This window comes from Bubalus bubalis, chromosome 4, assembly GCF_019923935.1.
Source record: "Bubalus bubalis isolate 160015118507 breed Murrah chromosome 4, NDDB_SH_1, whole genome shotgun sequence".
NCBI classification, from domain to species: domain Eukaryota; kingdom Metazoa; phylum Chordata; class Mammalia; order Artiodactyla; family Bovidae; genus Bubalus; species Bubalus bubalis.
The window spans coordinates 89,274,556-89,289,728 of NC_059160.1; the positions used below are offsets into that span (position 1 = coordinate 89,274,556).

The window sequence follows — 15,173 nt, forward strand, 5'->3', positions numbered from 1 at the left end:
TCCTTCTCCAATGCATGAAAGTGAAAAGTGAAAGTGAAGTCGCTCAGTCGTGTCCGACTCTTAGCGACCCCATGGACTGCAGCCCACCAGGCCCCTCCATCCATGGGATTTTCAGGCAAGAGTACTGGAGTGGGGTGCCATTGCTGTCTTCTACTATTACTGAAATATTTACCATATATAGGTGTGTATGTATATATGCACGTATATTTATATATATACACATACGTCATATGTACACATAACTCATGTCAATTTCTCCCTTTATATCTGTTAGTATTTGTTTTATGTATTAGGTGCTCCCATATTGGGTGTATTTCCGTTATCGTTGTTCAGTTACTCAGTCACGTCTGACTCTTTGCAACCCCATGGACTGCAGCTCGCCAGGCTTCCCTGTCCTTCACTAATCTCTTAGAGTTTGCTCAAACTCATGTCCATTGAGTCAGTGATGCCATCCAACCATCCCATTCTCTGCCACTCTCCTCTCCTCCTGCCCTCAGTCTTTCCCAGCATTAGGGCCATTTCCAATGAGTCAGTTCTTTGAATCAGGTGGCCAAAGTACTGATGCTTCAGCTTCAGCCTCAGTCCTTCCAATTAATATTCAGGAAATTTCCTTTAGGATTGACCTGTTTGATCTCCTTGCTGTCCAAGGGACTCTTAAGAGTTTTCTCCACCACCACAGTTTGAAAGCACCAATTCTTTGGTGCTCAGCCTTCTTTATGGTCCAACTCTCATATCAGTATATGGCTACTGGAAAAAACCATAGCTTTAACTAGATGGACCTTTGTTGGCAAAGTGATGTCTCTGCTTTTTAATACACTAAGTTTGTCATAGCTTTCCTTCCAAGGAGCAAGTGTCTTTTAGTTTCTTGGCTGCAGTCACCCATCTGCAGTGATTTTGGAACTCAAGAAAGTAAAGTCTCTCACTGTTTCCATTGTTACCTCACCTATCTGCCATGAAGTGACGGGACTAGATGCTATTGATCTTAGTTTTTTCAATGTTGAGTTTTAAGCCAGCTTTTTCACTCTCCTCTTTCACCTCATCAAGAGCCTCTTTAGTTTCTCTTTGCTTTCTTCCATTAGGGCGGTGTCATCTGCATATCTGAGGTTATTGATATTGCTCCCAGCAATCTTGATTCCAGCTTGCAAGTCATTCAGTCCAGCATTTCACATAATGTACGCTGCATAAATAAGCAGGGTGACAATATACAGCCTCCTTTCTCAACTTTAAACAAGTCCATTGTTCCATGACTGGCTCTAGCTGTTGCTTCTTGACCTGCATACAGATTTCTCAGGAGGCAGGTAAGGTGGTCTGATATTCCCATCTCTCTAAGAATTTTTCACAGTTTGTTGTGATCCACACAGTCGAAGGCTTTAGATTAGTCAATGAAGCAGAAGTAGATATTTTTCTGGAATTCCTTTGGGTTTTCTGTGATCCAACAAATGTTGACCATTTGATCTCTGTTCCTCTGCCTTTTCTAAATCCACCTTGTACATCTGGAAGTTCTCAGTTAACATACTGTTGAAGCCTAGCTTGGATTTTGAGCATTACCTTGCTAGCATGTGAAATGAGCACAATTGTACAATAATTTGAACATTCTTTGGCATTGCCCTTCTTTGAAACTGGAATGAAAACTGACCTTTTCCAGTGCTGTGGTCCCTGATGAGTTTCCCAAATTTGCTGGCATATTGAGTACAACACTTTAACAGCATCATCATCCTTTAGGATTTGAAATAGCTCAACTGGAATTCCATCACCTCCACTAGTTTTGTTCGTAGTGATGCTTTTTAAGGCCCACTTGACTTCACACTCCAGGATGTCTGATTCTAGGTGTGTGAACATACCATGGTGGTTATCCGGCTCATTAAGACCTTTTTTGTACAGTTCTTCCATGTATTCTTGCCACCTCTTCTTAGTATCTTCTGTTTCTGTTAGGTCCACACTGTTTCTGTCCTTTACTGTGCCCATCTTTGCATGACGTGTGCCCTTGGTATCTCTAATTTTCTTGAAGAGATCTCTAGTCATTCCCACTCTATTGTTTTCCTCTATTTCTTTGCATTGTTCACTTAGGAAGGCTTTCTTATCTCTCCTTGCTATTCTTAGGAACTCTGCATTCAGATGGGTATATCTTTCCTTTTCTCCTTTGCCTTTTGTTTCTCTTCTTTTTTCAGCTATTTTGTAATACCTCTTCAGAGAACCATTTTGTCTTGTTGGGTGTGTATTGGGTGTATATATGTTATTAATAACACATGTAATATCCTCTTCTTGTAATATAATGATTCCTTTATCATTATATAGTGTCCTTCTTTGTCTTTCTTCATGGACTTTGTTTTAAAGTCTATTTTGTCTAATAAGAATATTGCTACCCCTGATTTCTTACTGTTTCCATTTGCATGAAGTATCTTTTTCCATCCCCTCATTTTCAATCCATGTGTCTTTTGCCATAAAGTGGCAGCATATTGTATGTTCTTCACCAGTCATTTTAATTGTGTACATCCTGAAATATCCATGCACAAAGACATTCAGGGAACTTGACTACCCTCTGCGAAGTTTGGTTTCAGTTGTATTATTCAGACTTCTATGTAAAAATTCCACTCAATAGCAATTATGTTCTGTTTCTAGTATTCCCTTGAAGCCACTTCAGCTGCCCCAGAACTGAAGTCTGGACTCATGTGACCAAGCTCTGGGGTACATAGGCTGATTCTAGAAGCTTAGGATAAGGCTATGAAACTCAAGGGAGTTGGAGTGTTGAACTCCAGGGCAATCTGTCAAGACAAAGGTATGTGTGTATGGCTCTCCTCCTAGGACATCTAGTCTTCCTAGAATGATTAGAAACAATAACCACAAATCTCAAGAGGGCACTTGGGACTTCCTGATAATCCTATTATATTTCCCTAGCCACTTTCCTGCTCCTCAAGGCAACTTCACATCTATTCTCTCCTCAAATCTCTAAAATGCCCTCTCCCATCCTCACTCTGAGGTAATAACTTCCTTGTTCCTTATTTAACTAAGTAGGAGTAATCAAAAGACACTTTCCATCATCACGTCTAACATTCCACAGCATTTCTATCTTCCCTCTGCTACAATCAATGAACTAACTCCATTTGTCTATTATATCTCATCCACTTTTTTTAGGTTTATTTATTTTTGGCTGCACTGGATCTTTGTTGCTGTAAGTGGGCTTTCTCTAGGTGTGGCAAGTGGAGGCTACTCTTTGTTGCAGCGCATTGGGCTTCTCATTGTGGTGGCATCTCTTGTTATGAAGCATGGGCTCTGGAGCGCAGGCTCAGTAGCTGTGGCACATAGGCTTAGTTGCTCTGTGGCACGTGGGATCTTCCTGGAACAGAGATTGAACCTGCGTCCCTGCACTGGCAGGCGGATTCTTAACTACTGGACCACCAGGGAAGTCATGGATCTAATCCACTCTTAACCTCAAGGATTTTGCTCCTGTAATTATCCCCTTTTCCCTCAGTTTTTTCCCTCTTCCCAGATCATTCCCATAAGTATACAAATGTGCTGTAATCTCTTCCATCTGGGAAAAAAAGGAATCCTCTCCAATCATATGGTCCCCTCAAGCTGTTGTCCCCATTTCTTTCTCCACCACTCTCCCCCCTCCCACTCCTGATTATACCAAAATTCCTAGGAAAAGTAGTTTATACTTATCAACAGGAGAAAAACAACCATACTGATTGACCTCACTTTAAAATTCCTCATCACTAAACTTAAATGGGTCTTCATGGCTGCCCAAATGTCAAACTACATTTCTTTGTTCTATGCATTATCTCACTCTTCTGAAGGCCTCTTCATACCTTCTCTTCCCTCAAACCTCCACCACTTCCTCCCCTATCCTCACTCTCAGATAATGACTTTCCTTCTATTTCACAGTGAAAATGGAAGCAACTGGAAGATAATTTATATAACCCCTCACAAACCATATCTATCTACCTGCATCTGTGCCCATATATGTCTTATAATAACAAGTGAATGTTCTACACACTTAAGACCAACCCCTCCACTTGTGCATCAGATCTTTGACTATTCAAAGATACTACTCCAATACTACTCCAACTGTTGCATCAGTTTTTCTGTGTCTAACCATTCCTATCTACATACATACATGCTATGATTTCTTCCATCTTAAAACCTTACATCCTATTTCCCTGCCTACCCCCTATACAGAAAAGCTTCTCAAAAGAATTGTCGGGTCTTTCTGTCTCCAAATGTCCTGCCAGTCTCTCTTGAACCTACATCAATCAGGCTCTTGCCCCCACCAGTCCACTGAAACATACCTAATCACCAGTGCTCCTATCCATGGTGATGTTGCTAAATTAAATGGTAAACTCTTAGCTTTCATCTCATTTAACATATTAACAAGAAAGAGCAACAGAGCTCACCTGGTTCTGAATCCTGATGGGGCTCATGTTGCTTACAATATGTCAGCTGGTAGAGGATTGGGAATGTGGACCACCATAATGGGGAACTTGCTTCATACCTTTCTGTTACTTCAGAACTGGTTTGGAAAAAGTATGTGTGGAGAAAATACTGCATTCTGCATTCTGTTTGGCTCTTACAAAACCACATCCATCCACCATGCTTAACCAGGTCTTTCTAATCTCAATTTCTACATTCATTAATTTAAGGAACACACAGTTCCTGACTGCTCACCCTTAGTTCCACAACACAAGTGATCTTACAGGACTGTGAGTTGTAACCCACACTTGTCTTCAGAATGAGTCTCTGGCCCTGCTCGCTTTCTGGCTGATTTCACCTTGTTAATACATTCACTCAAGAGGCTTGACCTTTTTCTGACTGCCTGTACTAGCACTTCAACCTCTTCTCATGCTCAGATCAGCCACTCTTCTCTGGCTCTTCAGTGACGGCTTTAACAGCAACATTAAAATAAACCTATTAACACTTCACATTCTTAACACATACTATAATGATATTTTTAAGTTATTCACAATTTTTCTTTGAAGAAAGTTTTCTTTTCACTTCTAGTAGATATGAGGGCCCACTCAAGCTTTCCTTGTTATAATGAAAACTTGTAGAAGTGAGTCAACACAGGTAACTAAATATTCTGCCAGTCACTGCCCCCTTCCTTTCTTTTCCTCCTGAGAAAGAATCAAAATAGAAAAGCCAAAGAGGAAAACTGGGTGTGCAGAGCATATTTTGGTTTATCCTTGACTTCAGAAACTCATTTTTCTCAGGTACTCAAAGCTAAATCACACTAAGAAAATTCCGAGTGCCCCATTTTCCTCACCTGTAAATGGAGATGATAATGCCTTCCTTACTGATCTGTTTTGGAGAGTAAATTAAATATTCAATGTATGTAATACACCTAAGACCTAGCACATAAAACTATGACAGATGATTGGAAGAAAAGTTAAAAACCATAATTCTATTTACATAGGGAATATATACCTTTCCTCTGACTGGAATATATTTGCTACTCAAAACATACCTGCCAGGGGTAGAGAGCCTGAAAAGCAGTATATATATTTGGATCTTAGTTCCTCAGCCAGGGATTGAACCTGAGCCCTTTGGCAGTGAAAGCGCCGAGTCCTAACCATCAGACCACCAGGGAGTTCCCATGGAAAGCAATATTTTTAACCATAAGATTTCTTGAGAAGCAACAAATGCTAGCTGGCATCAAAGGATAGCTCATCCAGACCCTGAAAGAGCCTGGTCAATTGCAGTTGCTCACAGAAGAGCATCCCTGACCAGTGACCAGAACTCTCTTGTCCGCCAATCAGTAATTCCTACCCCTCCCAGACTCACCTTACTGATCCTAATTCTACTAGTTGCCCCTGCAGGTTCAGCTCAGCTTCCTGAGTTCATTCACCCTGAGTGCCTAAGCTTTCCCTTCCCTATCCTGCCCAGGAGAGCCTGGCCACATATCTGTCCTTTCCTTTGCTGAATCTGTCTCACAAGTTGCTTTGAATCTCGTTCTCCCATCTTCTTTTAGCATCACACCTGGACTCTTTTCTTGGTTCAGAAGTGTCTTAGAATTTCAGAAAAATTCCCTTATGTGGCCCTTTGCTAAGACAACTCCCTTGCCTTGTTATATGAAAAACCTAGGTCAAGCTAGACATCATCCCAACGCACATCTCCACTCAGGGCATTGCCCACTGACAGGCGTCTCAGAGGCAGACTGATGGGGATTGGTGGTAAAGAGTGCTCATGCTTGTTCTTAATTGGAAACAAATGACAGGGTCTGCCTGCCAGACTCTCTAGTGACTGCCCTCCAGCCACAGACACAGTGACCTCCGAGCTCTGCATATCCAAAGGGCCTCACTCCATCTTCCTCCACTGCAGCCTAATCATTCCTCCTCCCAGAGGAATTCCATAATGAGTCCTCCTAGTTGCTCTTACTTCCAAATGAATCTCTTCAAAGAAAAAGTAAATCTTTGGTAAAAGCTGAGTATGTATCACTTGTATCCTCATTTTCTGGATCTTGTCAAAGGGATCCCATAGGTGGTTTTCCCCACCCTTGCTGGAAAGTACTCTGCTCAGTCTCCTAGTTCTGTTGACCTCTCCTAGCTGCCTGTTTGATGACCCGCTATGAGAAGACAGCTGGATATGCCATTCTTAGACTCCAGCAGAGGGCACTGTAGTTCTGGTTTTTCTAACAGGAGCGTGAATGGCACAATGCAGCCAAGAGTGAACTGGCCAAAGTCTCTGAGCTCCTCCGCCTTTCTAAATGGATAAACATACTGAAATTATAGAAGTGTATTTTTGGAAACACTCATACATCTCATAGCTGCTACAGACCGTTATCCTCATCCACCTGAAACTAGAGGGAGAAGATACTCAAGCTACTCACAGTTAGATAACATCTATTAGACATTACTTGCAGTTGTCTTGAAGTTGGTATAACTGCGAGCAGAGTAATACCACCCTGCCAAAGCCTCAGGAATGGGCACCTCCAAGGTAGGTGCCTGTGTGTGTATTGCAGCAGATAGACCACTTTTTTCACAGGGGCTTGGTCTTTCCCTACTGGTTCTCCCCACTGAGACTGGTCTAATCCACTGAAGAGTGACCCACCAGGTTCCAGTCTTCTCTGTTCCCTCGATGCTAGCCATAGGAAATGATGTTCTGCATTTAAGTGACGCTCAGGGAGGCAGAGATCTGCTTCTGGAACAAGGTAATATCATTACAAAGTCCCTTACCCAACACAAGGCTTCTTTAGGGTGAGAATACACCCTTGACAGGGCCGTCATTGAGCTTATACACAAGAGAGCCCACTAAGAGGGTAGTTCTGTCAGTTCATATTTTTCCTTAGCCCTTGGTCTTTCCTGGAAACCCTGATGATATTTCAAAAGCCAATTTAATGTGGTGGTTATGAGCATGGGCAGTAGAGCCAGAGTGCTGGGTTAAATTCATGTCTTGGCCATATGCTAGTCATGTGATCTTGGCAAATCACTAAACTTCTCTGGGCCTCCATTTCTCCATTTATAAAATAAGGTAATAGTACCCACGTTGTATTTACAGTTGTGCCAAGCACATTCATTGCATATCAGCTCTTATTGTTGTTATCGCTAGAAGATCCATGCAGTCCATTTTGTATCAGCAGTCTGCAACCAGCACTGCCTCTCTCTTATCTCATGGCCGCCGCCCCCCCTCCCCCCCACTTTTCCTGTGTTCAGAATTCTGAAGAACTGCACCACTTTAAGGAAGATATTTTTGGAGGTAAAGGCACTGCCCCCATGTGTAAAATGTGCCCTGTGAATTGGTCTGGTTCCCTGGGTTTATGTTCTTGTTCACTTTCTCCCAAATACTGACAATTTCCTGATATCAGGAAAGACTAAGTGCAAGATAGCTCCCAAAAATACTCCAACCAGTTTCAGTCTGTGTTCATACTCTAGTCAACTTGCCTCATATTTGATACGACCTCTTAGATAGGAGTCATATTTTATATACAATACCACAACATTTAGAAATGTTGTTTGCATTTCTACAAGTATGTTCTACAAATCTCTTGCATGCGTTTCTAGTCTGGGTGGTATTACTCTGCTTACAGTGACACCAACTTCAAGTAATGTCTGTTAGACATCATCACCACTAGGTACTAAGAATCTGGAACAGACAGGCAAATACCTTAACCTAAAATTCAGAATTCTGGGAGCCACTGAGGTGGCGTACATGCTTAGTCGCTCAGTCATGTCCAGCTCTTTGTGACCCCATGGGCTATAGCCCACCAGGCTCCTCTGTCCATGAAATTTTCCAGGCAAGAATACTGGGGTGGGTAACTATTCCCTTTTCCAGGGGATCTTCCTGACCCAGGGATTAAACCCAGGTCTCCTGCATCGCAGGAAGATTCTTTACCATCTGAACCATCATAGGCAGACCCATTCTAAAAAGTTTTCAGCCTGAAAACATTGTGGCCAATCAGCCCCAGTTCCAACTAACAGAAACAGTGGGCAAAGCAGTGGGAAACTAAGATTTTGTGACCTTCTTAGGGGCCCTGGGAAGCTTATACTACTGAGAAATCTGCAACATAAATTTGGAAAAGTAGAAGATCCAGCCAACTATTTTTGCATTATCCCATATATCCTTCACAGTCCATTCAAAGCATTAAATCTGGTCATTTGGCAATTCCTAATTTATGGCCTAGTTCTAGAAGAAGTTGTCAGGGTGCTTCCTATCTATTTACCACAAAAAAAAACTATATGGAGTATAGTATTAACTAAGTGGATGAAGAACCTCTCTTATACCATCTGCCAAAAAAATGATGACTTTTTCTCCCTTGCCACAGTAGAATTTGCTTATAAAGAGTTCATTGCATCACACTATCCAGAACATGCCCCTTCACAGTAGCTGTGACATGATTCTTACCTACCCCTCACCACCCTTCACCTTGGGTGGCTTCCAAAACTTGGCAAAGTTATGGGTTACCAAAAATATCTTCCAGCTTGCCAAATACTGATCCGAGGAGCAGCCAACTGGTGCTTGATTCAAGAGGAAGGCATCCAAGTGGGTGATACTGTCTAATATACCTCCAAGCACATGGTAACCCATTCAGGAAGCTGGGCACCTACTACTCAGAAACTGACATAACAGTCATCTGATAATAATCATATGGCTATACTTTAAAGAACAATCAGCCTGAGGCCTCAGGACCAGAGAAAGAGTTCCCACTGTCACCTGCACCCTAATCAGTACTTACCTGCAGTCCAGGTCCCACTGCTCACTAGGAATATGCTCTTGCTCTTCCTCGGTCTGCATTTACTTGGCCATGGACATTCCGCCACCCTCACTTAGCCCAAAGTCAAACAACCAAACTCAGATGACACTGTTCCTAGGAAATGTAACCTGTGATGAAGTACAAAGCCAACCCCTGGTTCAGTCCAGGGTTCCACCTGTCCCAGCCCTCAACTGTCAATGGAGGAGACTCAAACTTTGCCCCGCTCTGGTGGTGTCACTGTCGCAGAGAATGTTAAGGATGTCCATGGGAGGGCAGAAGGGAGGGTGGAGGGACAGAGATGATGAACGTATGGGGCCAAGCAGAATAAAGGGGAAAGCAGGAACTGCGGAAGAACTACAGAACAGCGGGCATCCCCACCACCCACCCAAGATGAGTCAGCAATCTCAACAAACAATTTCCAGAAAGAATGGCAAACTTTGATCCAGTTCACGACAGGCTCAGGATTCTGAGATGCAAGCCAAATCTAGCCTATTTAAGCAGAACATTAATTTTTTTTAAAGATGGTGGTGAGATTACACCAAACTTAAAAGCTTCCATATGGCAAAAGAAACAAATTTAAAAGACAACCTACAGTATGGGAGAAAACACTTGAAAACCATATATATGATAAAGGGTTAATACCCAAAATACATAATGAATTCCTATAACTCAACAGCAAAAAATAAAGAAAATCCAATAAATGGGCAGAGGATCTGAATAGACTTCTCCAAAGAAGACACACAAATGGCCAACAGTATATGAAAAGATGCTCAACATCTAATCATTAGGGAAATGCAAATTAAAACCACAATAATATATCACCTCACACCTCTTAAAGTGGGTATAATAAAAAACAAAATCCACAAAAGTTAACAGCATTGGTGAGAAGAAAAGGGAACCCACATGCATTGTGGTGGGTAAGCAAATGGATACAGCCACTGTAGAAAACAGGGCAATTTCTCAAGAAATTTCTCAAGAAATTAAAATAGAACTACCATATGATCCAGCAATCTCACTTCTGGTATATATATCCTCAAAGAAATTGAAATCATGATCTCAAAGGGATATCTGCACTCTCATATTTGTTGCAGCATTATGCACACTATCCAAGACATGGAAGTAACAGAAATGTCCATTAGGGCTTGGATGGATTTTTTAAATGTGTTAAATGCATACAATGCAATATTAGTTGGCCTTAAAAAAAAAAAAAACCTAGGGAAATTCTGGCATTTGCAACAACATGGATGAACCTGGAAGATATGCCAAGTGAAATAAGCCAGACAGAGGACACATATTACATGATACCACTTACATGAGGAATCTAAAATAATTAAACTCAATAGAACCAAAGAATACAATAGTGTTTTCCAGAGGCTCAGGGGAGGAAAAAACAGGAGGGCAATAATCAAAGGGTACAAAGTTTCAGTTATGCAAGAAGAATAAATCCTAGAGATCTACTGTACAGCATAGTAAATACTATACTATATAAATACTATACTATATACTTAAAACTCTGCAAAGAGACTAGAGTTTATGTTAGATGTTCTTGTTACAAAATAATAAAGAAGGTGAGAGAAAGTTTTTGGAGGAGATAGATATGTTTGTGGCATAGATTTTGGTGATGGTTTCACAGGTGTATACCTATCTCCAAACTCATTAAGTTGTATAAATTATATATATATAACTTTTTGTGTGTGTGTTATACAATGAAGTAATTTTTTATTTTAAAAAATAATTATTCAGGTGTTTCAGGTCTTAGTTGCAACACGTGAGATCTTTCACTGCGGCCCACAGATCCTCTAGTTGTGGTACATGGGCTCAGGTGCTCTGTGGCGTGTGGGACTTAGTTCCCTGACCAGGGATCAAACCCAAGCCCCCCTGCATTGCAAGGCAAATTCTTAACCACTAGACCACCAGGCAAGTCCTTGAAGTAGTTGTTTAAAAAATATTAGGAGGCACAGAAAAACTGTACAAGGGACAGAGAACCAAGTTTGGCAGATAGTAACCAGGAACAAGGTTCACAATCATGCCATAGACCTGGCTGTGCAGAGACACCAGAGCATTCAGTGCTGTGGTGGGCACTGCTGGCGCCGAGGACACTGGGCCCCAGACAATGCTGCTGGAGACAAGAGGCAGCTTCACTGCCCCAACCTCCATCAACAGAAAAAGGCTTCACATGGTCCCAGCTTCTTTGCAGCCCCAATCTTTGATTCAAAATCTGAAGAAGACATGTTGATTGGCCTAGCCAAAACTCTTGGCCCTTGGCCTTGCTACAAGAGAGGCTGGGTATCTTAGTCCATGCAGGCTGCTATAACAAAATACCATAGACTGGGTGGCTTATAACCAACAGAGATTTATTTCTCACAGGAGGCTGGCCGTCCACGATCAGGAAGCCAGGTGAGGGCTCTCTTCCAGGTTGCAGACTTCCTGTTGTTCCCTCACATGGCAGAAGGGGCCAGGAAGCTCTCTCAGGCCTCTTTTTATAAGGGCACTTATTCCATTCATGGGGGCTTCATCTCATGAATCACACCCCAAGAGCCCCGCCTCCAAATGCTATTACCTTGGGCATTAGGTTTTCAACATACGGATTTGGTGGTGGTGGGGGGGGGGGGCGGGGGGGCGGGGAGTGGAGGGAATTCAAACATTCAGACCACAGCACTGGGTAAGGAAAATCTCATCTTTTCAGTCACTATAAGAAAATACAGATTTTGCATCTGATAAGATTCATAAACCTTTCCAGCTCCTGGCCCTGTCCGTCTCCACTTGACCCAGCACCAGTCCAGCTCTAAACCAAAAGCAAGCTAAGACCTCTCTAATGCTCCTAACACACTTGATACCTGCTGCCCAAAATGCTCTTCCTGATACTACTATGTCCCATGAACCCCTTCTTACCCTGCAACACTTGGCTTGTGAGGGGCTTGGAGGGATCCCTGCCCTGTACCTGGTTAGCATGGAGACCAGAGACTGAGAAAGTCAAATAATCCCATTTGCTAGGTACTCAGAACAAGTCTGCTCTCATTTCAGACCAGAAGGATCCAGTACCCACTAGGCTTCCCCCTATTTTCTCAGAAGATGGGAATTATTCCGTGCACCAAAATAGCCACACAAAGTACCACGAAGCTGTTAGGAAGGTATCGTTAAAGACATGTAAGTATCTTGGATTTGTCACCATTCTAGGGGCAGAAAAGGTGTGTCTGTGTTGCTAAAATGGCTGGGATGTGGTGGGGCGCTGTTTTAGAGCAGGCAGCGAGGTCAGAAAGAGCCAAGAAGAGACTGAGAAGAGGGAGAAATAGGCTCCAATAGTGAGGTAAACAAGATAAGATAAAAACTGAATCAGAATTGACAGCAGAAGATCTACCTGTGAGTACTTTCTGTCTCTTTCAAGTGTCTCACCATGGATAAGTCACTTATCCTTTTTTAACTTGTTTCCTCATTCATTAAAAAAAAAAAAAAAAAGGCAGAAAATGCCAACTCCACCAATCTTACAGGATTGTTACGAGGATCAAAGCTTTGGAATTTGAACTGAGTTTCAACTCCAAACACGCTGTGTGACCTTGGGCAAAATCCTTTGATCACTTAACCTCTCTGGACCATCTGAAAACTGGATTAACACTCTAGTGTTTTTTGTGAAAGAGAAACTTACATTTAAAAAAGTACCTAGGACAAGCTACTGATATAGGCAGATACTTGCAGGAATCTCCAGGGAATTCTGCTATGTAAAGAAAGCCAGTCCCCAAAAGATCCCACACTGTATGATGCCATTTATACAACATTCTTAAACTGACAAAATAACAGAACTGAAGAACACATTACTGATTACCAAGGAGTGGGGGGGAGGAGTATGTGACTATAAAAGGGCAACTCTGGGATCCTGTGGCAACCGAACTGTATCAATACGTTAATAGCCTAGTTGTAACAGTGAAAAGTGGAAGTGTGGGGTGTTTTTTTTTGCTTAATCCTATTGGACTCTTTGCAACCCCATGGACTGTATGTAGCCCCCCAGGCTCCTCTATCCATGGGATTTCCCAGGCAAGAATACCGGAGTGCACTGCCACTTCATTCCTCAGAGGGGCGTCCTAACCCAGGAATCAAACCCGAGTCTCCTGCATTGGCAGGCAGATTCTTTGCCATTAAGCCACCTGGAAGGCCCCAATAGTATAGTCGGGATTTTTTTTTTTTAATAATAATTATAAAGACTAGATAGCCAGAATATTAGGCTATAATTCTAAGTTTTAAAACATATACAAATTTTATACACTGGTATAATATAATTAGATTTATACAATACATTAAGAGTGAAAATCCAAAAAAAAAAATCTAGGTAAGTCTGATATTCAAAATTTTTTAAATATCTTATACAAAATTTAGAATTTAACAGGTACTGGATAAATTATAGGACTTCCCTAGTGGCTCAGACGGTAAAGCGTCTGCCTACAATGTGGGAGACCCGGATTCAATCCCTGGGTAGGGAAGATCTCCTGGAGAAGGAAATGGCAATCCATTCCAGTATTCTTGCCTGGAAAATCCCATGAATGGAGGAGCCTGGTAGGCTACAGTCCATGGGGTTGAAAAGAGTCAGACAGGACTGAGCGACTTCACTTTCACTTGATAAATTATATGTTAGCAATACCTAAATATAAGGCAGTATCACTGCTAAATTTCAAAGAATTTCCTGAAATAACCAAAGGGGGAGGGGAGGAAGAACCAGTAGACCCATCTTGCACATTTTCCAAGTGAGTTGTGTGGTTAGGACTCTGCACTCTTATTGCTGAGGACCTGGGTTCAATCCCTGGTTGGGGAACTAAGATCCCACAAGCCATGTGGCACGGCCAAACAGAAAAGAAACCAAGTAGGTGGACCACTTGTTTTGGCACCACCTTAGCACTTGGGGAAAGCGCTCTTGGAGATTGACTTGTGGCAAACACAGGAAGAACCAAGACTGATTCCACTGACCATGAAGGGTGTTAAGATGCTGAAATCCAGAAGTGGAGCTGGGTGTGGTGATTACATTTCCAGGACTTCTCAGCATCTGCTCAAACCTAGTTGCTAGGTTGGGCTTGTGGTGCCCTGAGGCACAAAAGGGGGCACCCAACTCTAAGAAATCTGATAACCTGCCCAACCATTCAGTCCCTAATCAGGTCTTCAGGGTCCCCCTGACTGATGCTCAGAACTTCAGCTTCTGGCGGTCCAACGCTGCAGGAGTGTGCCCAGAAGAGACCACGCCATGGATCCGGAACCCCCGCCACTGCCTCATCAAAAGCGCAATGACCAGGTTAGGTTAGGAGGCGTAAGGGTGGGGAGATCACTTAAATCCTTGGAGATGCTTTCCATTCTATTCAGAGTTGGAAAATGGAATAGGAGGTTTTGGTCTTACCAGGGCAAACTGGCCCCAGAATCTGGGCAGTAGTGGCTATTCAAAGGAGCTAAAGATTTATCCGTGTCTTTGTGTTTCACCTTATGGCTATGACTTCTGACCAGACTCAAGAATCTACAGCATGCCTGTGGGAGGCCTGGAATGTTTCTGCTCCCTTCGCTGCCACCTCCCACCCCTCTAAGCACCACCCATTGGCAGCAGCTCCACTTCTTCATCACTGCCCCTGCCCATGCAAGGTTTAAGTGCCCCCCACCCCCAGTCCAGCCTAACGTGGCTGAATCTGAGGCTATTTCTTTTCCAGGTTTATGGATCACTCTATTCTCAATGACAGAAACTTCAGTCTGTATTGAGCAGGATGTGTTTGCAGAAGAACAAGATAGTACTGTGGATGGAGCGATGAAGAGGGTGGTGTCCTGGTTCCAGTGGCTGACTAATGGGAAGAGGGGACTGAGAAAGTGCAATAAACAGACGGATCTAGAAGTAACTTGTGTACACAGGAAATGAGGGAGTGGGAAATTATTCCCCAATTCCTGTGAGATCAGGATTGTGAGAGATTCCTGAAGGAGTCAGAGCTTGGTGCTTAGTTTGGGAGGGGCCAGGACAGACCACTACAAGGGG

At 42.7% G+C, this 15,173-nt stretch overlaps 1 protein-coding gene across 3 annotated transcripts in view; it reads left to right on the forward strand.

Annotated features, from left to right (window-relative positions):
- Nucleotides 1–15,039, forward strand: part of TEX49 (testis expressed 49) — a 41,752-nt gene extending 26,713 nt beyond the window's left edge. For 2 of the 3 annotated variants that reach the window (XM_045165456.1, XM_025284070.3), the window contains exons 2-4: nt 12,206–12,328; nt 14,309–14,453; nt 14,857–15,039. In XM_045165456.1, the coding sequence (XP_045021391.1) occupies nt 12,206–12,328; nt 14,309–14,453; nt 14,857–14,905 (317 nt within the window). In that variant the 3' untranslated portion in view covers nt 14,906–15,039. Of the gene's footprint in view, nt 1–11,548; nt 11,579–12,205; nt 12,329–14,308; nt 14,454–14,856 lie in introns of all 3 variants that reach the window. The other variant, XM_025284071.3, reaches the window with a different exon arrangement.
- The last annotated feature ends 134 nt before the right edge of the window (nt 15,040–15,173 follow it).